Below are 10,991 nucleotides of genomic sequence, written 5' to 3' on the forward strand. Positions count from 1 at the left end.
CGGTACAGAGATAATGGTGTGGATCATAATTTATCAGTAAGTTACACAGTGAGTGTACATTAGCTCTGTTTGTTCTTTGCTTTTGGCACCTGATAGAGTGTTTGGACTCAGAAACTGTGATGTGTGATGTCAGACTTAACAAGTAGATTTTGAATGTTTGATCCATGAATATGGCGTCATAATGTTTAATCAAAATTGAACCTTCCGACAGACTTCGCTCTGGTGACGTATGCCGGACTTCTCCAAACATTTCGTCATGGTTAAACCCCGCCCCAACAAGTTCACATTAATCTGCTCCCATTTTTGAATGCAACCCCCACAAGCCAACATCCAATCAACAACCCATGCACAGAACCAAATCCTCTCCCTACATTTCAATAATATGTCACAATCCGGAAGACCTGTCGCTAATTCAGTTCAGTTTCATTACGACTTTACTAAGTAGTTTTTATGCATTCAAAAGATCATAAAAACATTCAAAAAATGACTAATACTACAATGCTACATTAAAAAGCTTGAATTCTACGACGTGGCCGAGCTTTTTAGCATTCCTAGAAGCAACAGGGTTAATGGAGCGACTCTCCCACAAGCAAATTACTGTATTCGCGTGTAATCACCAGAAAACTGGAATCCCTCGCCTTCATTGTTACCATGGAAAAGATTACTAGAATGCTCTAACATTTTCATAGATGATGCAGAAAAAGTATCCATCATAGCCAGAGTAAGTATCCTGGGCAAAGGAATGTTTCCAGATAAAATAATGGGTGAGGGAAAGCTGGATCAGTGCTTGATGATTTCTAAAAGGAAAAATAATCTCTCTCTCTCTCTTTCCACCCCCCCTTACACATTCTCTCTCTCTCTCTCTCTCTCTCTCTCTCAGTCCCAGCCCCTGAAGGTGTCATAACTGTGCTCTCTCCCTCTCGCTCTCTATCACCGCCTTTCAGATCTTTAAAAGCCGCTGCTTGCCGTTTCTCACTCGTTCTTGGTTTGTATCCTCTGGCACTGCAGGGGACTCCCAGCTCGCAGCCTCACCAAGCAAAGCTGAAGAGCGAGCAAAGAAACAGAGAGGGGAAAAGAAACAGACTTCCAGAAATAGCATCAGCCACGTACGACAGAACCGATCATGGAGAACCTGAGACCCAGACGCAAGATGTCTTTCCTTTCCAACTTGACACCCGTTGTCCTGTTGCTGATCGTCCACTGTGGATCCTGGTCTCTGGCGGGTCGTTTGGGCCCCCACAAAAACTGCCTGACCTGCAAAGACGGGCAATCCTCGGGCGCGGGCCGGGCCTCCAGGGACCCGGCCGGGGCGGCCAGCACGACCATGTTGGCGTTGGGGGAGCCCTGTGGTGTGTACACCCTGAGCTGTGCCAAGGGGCTTCGCTGCGTGCCCCCTCCGCGTGAACACAGCCCCCTTCAGGCTCTGCTGCAGGGCAGAGGCTTCTGCGCCAAACAGAGCAGGACGAGTCCCACCGAGAAGCCCCGCCCCACAGGTAAGAGTTTCAGCCAGCGGATGCCTTTGCGGTCCCTTCCTCCTTGTTGCCGGCGTGCTCTTTTTCAACGCCGTCGCACCGTGCCGCATGCGGTGAGAAAATGCGAGGGGTAATCTGCTTTAAGTGCCACAGCAAGATAGCTCGAGGATGCATTTCAGGTTCCACGGATGTGCTGGCAAGCCGCTGTGCTGCAGTGTCCATATCAGAGGCTTGGTAGGATGACAAAACTGTAACTGAACCAAGGACATGTGCATAAAGTGCCAGGAATAGCTGCTGGTTTGCATGTGATGGCTGTAAATTCCTGTAAGGTGTAAAAGCATTTCTGTGATTTGAGGCTTTCACACGTCATAAATGAGCATGATGAAGATGACTTGTAATAATGGCCATGTGTATGAATGTCCGAGGGTAATATATAAGTGCAGATGTGTGTCTGTGCGTGCGTTCTTGTGTGGCAGTATGTGCAGGTATGTCATGCATATGGGCATCCGAACTATTCAGAAGAGAAACAGAGGAAATAAAGAGCGAGAGTAGTGTGTGTGTGTGATCTTGAGTAAATGTGAGTGTCACCCACATTCTGACAGTGTCATTTCATGTCTCCATCTACTGTTTACTTTAGGTCATTACAATTTAAGAGAGCCTATATTGTCTATTTATGCACGATTTGAGGATCAGTTGCCTAAAAATGTGGGGGTTTTACAGTTCAAGTAACCCAAATAAAGCAACTTATACTCTTAAAGTACAGCCAAATATATTCATTCAATCAAATCATTGTTTGCAATGTCTTTCTCTCAAATATGTAGTCATATTTCAGTATTGATATCCCCCCCTTTTTTTTTAACAGGGGCACATCCTTCACACAGTGGTGAAATAGAAAAGGTGAGTCTATCCTTTGGTTTTTGACTTCTAAAATGAATGCTTACTATCTCAATTGAGCATGAAAAAGACAAACAAAAGCAAAAAAAAAAAAAAAAAAAAAAAAAAAAAAAAAACGGAATAGGGTTTATTATGTTTTATTTTTAGTTATGTTTTATATGAATTATGCCTGAAACATACTGCTAAAAACATTTTATTTCAAAGAATTGCGCTGTTGCATCTAATTTTGTTTTATAAATGTTCCAGACAGGTCAGATTGTGGCTGTATAATTTAAATGGAACTTTCTTTAAACATTCTGTAATCCTGAAAATCTGAATCTTATTTTATGATTTTATTACATATTACACCCATCTTCTTTGTGTAACTCTGGGTTAAAAGAAAATTGGCAAAATATAGAATGGAATGATAAAAAGGATTATACATATGATATGGTATGCAGTATTCCAAAAAATTTTCAACATTTCCTCACCAGGCTCCATGTCGTAAGCTGCTCAACACGGTCTTGCGAGGTCTCGAGCTCACCATTTTCCAGTCTGATCGTGACATCTACATCCCGAACTGTGACACACGTGGGTTCTACAGGAAAAAGCAGGTATTGGTTGACTAAATTAAGCAGGTATTTGTTGACCTTGTGGAAGTTCAGAATCTGATTTTGCTGCTTTAGTTTTAATAAATAAACAGAGGAGGAAGTTTTGATATCTGAAGTGTATCAAAGAGACTAAATGGATTTATTATATGGATTGTGTACATCCTAAGAGACTCATTGAAGAATTAAGACTGTCATGTTTCCTACATGTTTGCTGATATGAATTATTTAGTATAACATTTGTATTCCTAGTTAATTACATTTATTTTCATTCACTAGTGGTCATATATAATTTTGTTTCAAGTTTAACCTTAACTATTTTTTATTTCCTACTAGACATCTATCTAATCTATCTATCTATCTATCTATCTATCTATCTATCTATCTATCTATCTATCTATCTATCTATCTATCTATATATATATATATCAAAATTTATTCAGACACATTGAACATTTCATTCATTAATATAGTTTATTCACTATAGTTTAAAAAAAAGGTAATAAAATTATGATAAGATCTCAGAGTTAAACTGTGTCAGAAAAAAATAATCTTAATTATGTCAGATAACACAAACATGACAAAACAAAACATGGTCAGGTCAAAGTGTCTGAATAATTTTTGGTCCCAAATTTATATCAATTTTACTGGTAGTCCACTGTATGAAGAATTTTTGGGTATAATATGTCACAGTTTACTTTATTTTGCTAATATATATATATATATATATATATATATATATATATATATATATATATATATATATATATATATATATATGTACACACACACACAATAACATTATATTTTTTATAATACATATATATATTTTTTTGTTATATATTTATTTTTTTAATATATATATATATATACACGCACAAAAAAATTATTTTTTATAATACATATATATTATTTTTTGTTATATTTATTTTTTAAATAAATGTGTGTATATATATATATATATATATATATATATATATATACACACACACATATATATATATATATATAGAACCATAACTATTTATTTTCACTAGTAGTCATATATATTTTTATATAAAGTTGAACAATAACAATTTTTTATCCACTAGCGCTCATATTTAATTTTGTTTAAAGTTTAACCATAACTATTTTTTTTTCAATCACTATAAAAAATAATTATCATTATTATTATTACTTTTTTCCTTCTTGGTTTTGATCATGTGATTTTTGTATATCTGAAGGTCACTATTATGAGCCGCAGTGTATTGCGAATGTCGCTCAATTGACGGTGCATAAAAAGGTAGTAAAGCACAGAAAAATGACATAACAGAACAATCTCCTGTTGTCTTGCAGTGTCGGTCCTCTAAGGGCATGCAGCGCGGCCACTGCTGGTGCGTCGACGAGATGGGCACCACCGTGCCGCCACGTGCCGGGGAGGATGGTATTTTACCATGTGATGGAGAGTGAGGGGAGCGATGGCCCCACAGATCTGAGCCTGGAGGAAGAGGAGGGGTACAGGGAGAGGGGATGACTTCAGCTCGGTGCAAGACACTGCCTGACCAGGACACACCAGGGATAAACCACTTCACATGGGATCGGGCCCTCACTCAGAACGTCCAGAGCACGTTTACTGCCATAAACTCGACCATCATGAACAGACAGCATCAGAACACAGAAATAATGACCACTACACCACATGAGCTTAAGTCGAGATAGGTCAGCTGTTAGAGATATCTTTAATTCCTTGCCCTATAATGCAACTTCTTGTATGTGTGTCTGTGTGTGTGTGTGTGTGTGTGTGCGCGCGAGAGATAGCTATACTGTTAAATCCGTCCCCTCTCCCCTTCTCCAATGAAACACTGACTAAACTATACTTAAGAAAACGGAATTTACTTTCTCGTCTAATTTATTCTGGAGCATTACTAAATTTCCTTGAATACTTTCCTCGAGGACTTGTACACATTGTCATGTAATCGACATCTAAACTCTATCATAATGTGCACATTCGGAAAGTACTCCTTTTTCGTTCATACGACACCCTGACTACAAACACGCGTCGTGGATTATTTGTACATAAGTGAGGTTATTGTGGTTGGTTGTGTCATGAGGTGGAATATTCTTGAATGCTGATGGCTGTTACCTTTTCTGAGAAGTTGTTAGGCATATTTTTATATATTTCAATTTGCTATTTTATATATATATATAAATATATGAATATAAATATATATAAATTGTTGATTTATTTAATGAACTACAATGCCATGTATTTTTATATTGTCAGCAGTTTTTCATTGTCAAAACAGAGCTTATTTTATTCACTAAGTGAGTGAGTGCCATACGTTGGTGAACCCATGCAAAGGGATTAAAAACAAAAACACAATTTAAACACCCTTTAGAGAGCATTTACTGCTGTACATGTGTTTTTTTATTTTATTATTATTATTATTATTTCATGTCACATTTGTTCCATTATTTATGTTGATCCTTCAGTATTGGAAAGTGTTACTATATCGCTTAATTTTCAATATTTCAGATTGTATGCTGGGTATTTTGTTCAGAACTCTGTTTTCTCATTCCCACAATGCATTGAGAAAAAAAAAAAGAGCACAAAATAATGTCTGAGCAATGTACCTCACAATGATTTTGTTGTATCAATATATGTGCCAGTAGTTGTGGGCCCTTGAAAAGGAACCCATTGCAAAAAAAAAAATATAAGGTGTGCAAGAACTGAGACAAAAAAAAAAAAAAAAACAGATACAGAGAAAAATAAATGCATATGTTAATATAAAGACTGACTCTTTGCAGAATCTCATTTAGAAACTCACATGCATGAAATTAAATGTGAAAAATACTACCAAACCATAAACAGCTGATATAAATAAACAAGTGATGAATTAGCAAAGGCAAGAAGAGAGAGCAGATGCTGCTGCTGGCTGCAAAAATACAGCCATATGGTCATACAAATGTCTATTACAAATGAGCTATGGTGACTGTGCATTTCTGTGAGCCTAGAGCAGATTTTGCTTACTAAGAATAACTGTATGCATCATCATCATGGTATAATATCTTGTTATATCAGCCAGGAAGTTACATATGTTATTTATAGAGTCTAATTCTCATAATAAAAAGGAAAGAGTAAATATTTGCTGTGCGCTGGAGTGCTGGAGCTTTTGTGCCAAGACAGATTCATGCACATGTATACTCACACAACAATCCATATGCTTGTTTCCAAGGTAACAACATAGCCTATAGCAGAATTTAGCATATGTCTGTGCTTTCATCATGTCCTACTTTGCATCACTTTGACTTGGAGAGTTTAATCGCACTGTCACGTAAGCAACTGTTTTGTATGCATGTATTATTCAGGCCAAAATAAAGATTCTGCAAAGGGTGATATTGGCAAATAATATGGCCCTAAATGACATTTCTACCCAGATACACGAATGACATTTGATATATACATATACAGTTACTTAAAAAAAAACAAGAGTTATTTAAATTCTTAAAACTGAAGATCTTAGCAGCGGCATCAAACGGGATTTTAAAAAAGACTAGGCCTACTGCAAAGACTAGGTCTGCTATTGCTAGGGAAATACAGTCTGAGTATTTTGGCATCTTATAAATAATAAATAGACTAATTATATCTGCTTTCGACAGCTTTTAGGAAAATGCGAGTAGATTTTACCTGTGCAAAAGTTGCCTTAACGATGGCGTGGGTGGTTGTCAGGGCGTTGCTATGTCATCATACATACAGTCCTCTGAGTGATATTTCGCGCGCTGTTATACAGGTTTTAGGTGGTTGCTTACTGGCCCGAGCCAAAAGAGTCCCCCAAATCTCTATTGATGTATTATGGTTCGAGTTCCTCCTTCAATCATAGCAAATCGCCCTACGATTCGAGGTTTCATTCCAGTGACGGGAAGTCATTGGCTACATCCGAAAACCTAACTTAGGCAGCTGACTTGATGCCTTGCTGCCTTATCAGGCAATCAGGGTGCGGGAAGATGTGTGTTTTATTAAGTATATAAAACGCGAGAAACAACAAGCATATTGCTGAGAAAAAAAGAAGAAAAAAATCGCTGACAACACTGCAGCGCGCAGTCTCGAGTCTTTGATAGCGTTCGCGAACACAAGTGCTCGACACATGCGCACTAGGGAGATTCAAGCTTGTCTAGTCCTTTTCGCTCAATACAATGGCTATTGTGTTTGTTGTTACTCTTGTTCTGTCTTCTCCTTTTTTTTCTAGAGTTAATTCACCCAAAAATGAAAATTCTGTCATTTATTACTTACCCTCATGCCGTTCCACACCCTTCGTTCATCTTTGAAACACAAATTAAGATATTTTTGATGAAATCCGATGGCTCTGTTAGGCCTCCATAGGGAGCAATGACACTTCCTCTCTCAAGATCCATAAAGGTACTAAAAACATATTTAAATCAGTTCATGTGAGCACATATTGGTTCAATATTAATATTATAAAGTGACAAGAATATTTTTGGTGCACCAAAAACAAAACAAAATAACGACTTATTTAGTGATGGCCGATTTCAAAACACTGCTTCAGGAAGCATCGGATCATAAATGCTTGTCAAACTGTCAATGGCTGAAATCATGTGACTTTGGTGCTCTGAACCGCTGATTCGACACGCTGATTCATTTATGATCCGATGCTTCCTGAATCAGTGTTTTGAAATCGGCCATCTCTAAATAAGTAGTTATTTTGGGGTTTTTTGGCGCACCAAAAATATCCTTGTCACTTTATAATATTAATATTGAGCCACTGTACTCACATGAACTGATTTAAATATGTTTTTAGTACCTTTATGCATCTTGAGAGAGGAAATGTCATTGCTCTATGGAGGCCTCAAGGAGCCATCGGATTTCAACTAAAATATCTTAATTTGTGACGAAGATTAACGAAGGTCTTACGGGTGTGAAACGGCATGAGGGTGAGGAATAAATGACAGAATTTTCATTTTTGGGTGAACACTTTCGGACTGAAACAACAGCCCGTTTAAGTGCTGACACCTTGTGGACAAACTAAATTAGTGCAAAAATGATTCAATGTGCACGTGCAAAGCGGCTTCAGTCTACGTTGTTCTTTGCGGTTAGAAAAATTGTGCTGCGCGTGTACACACTATGCGCGTTCTGTGCTTGGAGTGTTCTGAACTTCCGTCTGTCTTCATCATCCTGCCTGAACACGACTGTGACAACTGCACTATTATTTCACTCTGCACTACCTTGTGTCTGTATATATCTCTGTATCTTATCTTTCATTCTATATTTATGCCCTTGTCATTTTGTACGTATGTTTTTGTCTGTTTATACTGTTTATTTGTTTGGATATATTTATCTATACTCATTTACATTTTATATTACACTCATATACAATAAAATGTTAAATATAAAAATAAATCAATCTTCTACAACAATTGGGTTAAAAAAAACTATATTCTATAAATGTGAGGGCAATTTATTTACATGTACTGAATTTTTAAAGACATTCCAATATCTAATTTTATTTGATGCAATACCAGCAGGTTGTAACATGTATTCCTTGTTTTGGTTTAATTCTAGTTCCTGTTTCCTTTGTTCTCATTTTGTTTGATTGGTTGTCAGTTATTTGGTTATGGTGGTTAATCAGTTCCCCACACCTGTTCTGTTTCTACATTGATTGTCCTGTTTGTTCATAAGCCGTGAGTTCACCTTAGTTCTTTGTCCAGTATCATTTGAAGTGTTTGTTTTCCTTTATATTAAAGTTTTTCTTTGCATTCTCCTTCGAGATTATGCTACAGATTTTTTTTTTTTTTTGTTAAACAGTGTTAATATTATAGCAAATGCAATCATACATTTTGATTCATTGCCCTGCAACATTTTGTAATAAATACTTTTGGAATTAGTATTTTAGGAGTATTAATTGGAAATTGATTTGGACTTGTAATAACAAATACTGTATCAATAATAAATTTAATCAAATATACTTTAAAATTGTAGGCCTACATATAATTTATCCAAAAAAAAAAAAACAGTTCCTAAAAAGACAGAAAAAATGGTATTTCTGAATCTTGTGTATTTTGTAAAATGGATACAGATTTTACATCTTTTTTTTTTAAAGAATGTTAAATGCTTGTGGGTTGATGTGGATTATTTATTATAAATAGAGAAAAGAGATGTTTTTTTTTATTATGACAAAAAATATATAGACAAGGGTCACATTTTATTATGTTAAATCTTATAATATGACTGGTAAGTTTTACATACAAAAATGTAAATGGTCTGAAAATATGCCCAATTTCGAGATTGATATAAATATTTACTTTGAAACCTTACAAGGACTTTCAAGCCTAAATCAATCAGAACTATGGACACTTACATAGAATTAGCCTAAATTCCTTTTTATTTTGATTATACACACATACCCTTTTCTGTTATCTTTTTTTTTCTTATTTTTCTTCAATGTCTTTGTTTTGAATGTTATCCTTGAAGGTGCAATATGTAAGAATTTTGCAGTACAATATCCAAAAACCACTAGGCCAGTGTTATATATTTTGTTCACTTGAGTACTTACAATATCCCAAATGTTTCCAACCATTTGTAAATCGTGAGAAAATTGCAATTTTAAGCAAGGCTCCGGGACGTGTGAGGAGTCGCCTGTCAATTGCGTCATACCCGCATTACCCTCGGTTTCTGGTTTTATTTTGTAGAAACCATGGAAACACCAAAGATGCTTTAATATTTACATGTTTTAATAGACAAGGGAACAACTGTTTTGATATATTTATAGACAGAAAATGAATTGTTGTTATATAGCTCAACACATTTAGTCTTATTGTTTAAATCTAATTTTCTTGATATTTTTTTTTTTTGTGAGTACCATGCTTTACCATGCCTCAGAGAAAAACACTATTTTGTGAAGTAGCTAACATAGCATAATCAGATGCAGCTTTATTTTTAGTAACAGTAATACAGCATTTTCTCCATCATACAATACATGTTAAAATTAATTGCATGCCATTTATCAACACAAGCATCCAGCATTTAATATGATATTCTAATATCGATCTATCTTACTGCAGTGTGTAACAGTGTCTCACAGCAGCCGCCGAACGAACGCACAGAGTAACGCTATAACATCATTTACAACACACTCAAATTTATCTAATATGATAAACAGAGCTGTGTTACCTCATACTCATGATCGGAAAAGCATAATAAAAGTCCTGCTGTGTTGCGCAATCGCTTCAGCTCCCACAACACTTGATCCTGCTCTGCTTCATACTACAGTAACGTTAATAATCACATCCATGACCATGTTTTCTTCCCAAGTCCTATCCCTATTCTTTTGGACCATCCGTTGAGGTGGAGACCACATGTCCCAAGATTCCGCGCTCAAACTTGGCGTCATCAAGCTATGCCTTTGTTTTGAATAGGCCTCTAGCGACCTCTAGTGGACAAAAAATATTACATATTGCACCTTTAACGTTCATCATATACAATACCTGATGGTAAAAATTCTATTGTTTTATGATGCTATGGAATATTTTACAACATTATATGTGAAACATTTGTATTTTTCAAAATGTTATGTTTTATTGGAAATAAATAATTTAAAAAACTTTCACTGATTGATTCTCGGCTCTTTAAAGGGTTAGTTCACCCAAAAATGAAAATAATGTCATTAATTACTCACCCTCATGTTGTTCCACAGCCGTAAGACCTTTGTTCATCTTCAGAACACAAATTAAGATATTTTTGTTGAAATCCGATGGCTCAGTGAAGCCTAGCCAGCAATGACATGTCCTCTCTCAAGATCCATTAATGTACTAAAAACATATTAAAACAGTTCATGTGAGTACAGTGGTTCAACATTAATATTACAAAGCGATGAGAATATTTTGGTGCACCAAAAAAACTAAATAACGACTTATCTTGAATCTTTTGTGTTGAATCATGATTCGGATCACGTGCCAAACTGCTGAAAACACGTGACTTTGGCGCCCCAAACCTCTGATTCGACACAAAAGATTCATAACGCTCCGAAGCTTCATGAAGCAGTGT

General features: G+C 36.1%; 1 protein-coding gene across 1 annotated transcript; it reads left to right on the forward strand.

Moving 5' to 3' along the window:
- Positions 1-943: 943 nt before the first annotated feature.
- igfbp6b (insulin-like growth factor binding protein 6b) lies at positions 944-7,232 on the forward strand. The gene is made up of 4 exons (XM_067370852.1): positions 944-1,493; positions 2,335-2,369; positions 2,840-2,959; positions 4,289-7,232. The coding sequence occupies exons 1-4, from the start codon at positions 1,124-1,126 to the stop codon at positions 4,400-4,402; spliced, it is 639 nt and encodes a 212-aa protein (XP_067226953.1). The 5' UTR covers positions 944-1,123; the 3' UTR covers positions 4,403-7,232.
- Positions 7,233-10,991: the final 3,759 nt, after the last annotated feature.

This window comes from Chanodichthys erythropterus, chromosome 20 (genome assembly GCF_024489055.1).
Source record: "Chanodichthys erythropterus isolate Z2021 chromosome 20, ASM2448905v1, whole genome shotgun sequence".
NCBI lineage: Eukaryota > Metazoa > Chordata > Actinopteri > Cypriniformes > Xenocyprididae > Chanodichthys > Chanodichthys erythropterus.

Excerpts from the sequence above, each read along its gene's own strand:
- igfbp6b (XM_067370852.1), top strand. The coding sequence starts at position 1,124 with ATGGAGAACCTGAGACCCAGACGCAAGATGTCTTTCCTTTCCAACTTG. Across the intron at positions 1,494-2,334 it reads CGAGAAGCCCCGCCCCACAG|GGGCACATCCTTCACACAGT; the intron begins GTAAGAGTTTCA and ends TTTTTTTAACAG. Across the intron at positions 2,960-4,288 it reads GGTTCTACAGGAAAAAGCAG|TGTCGGTCCTCTAAGGGCAT; the intron begins GTATTGGTTGAC and ends GTTGTCTTGCAG.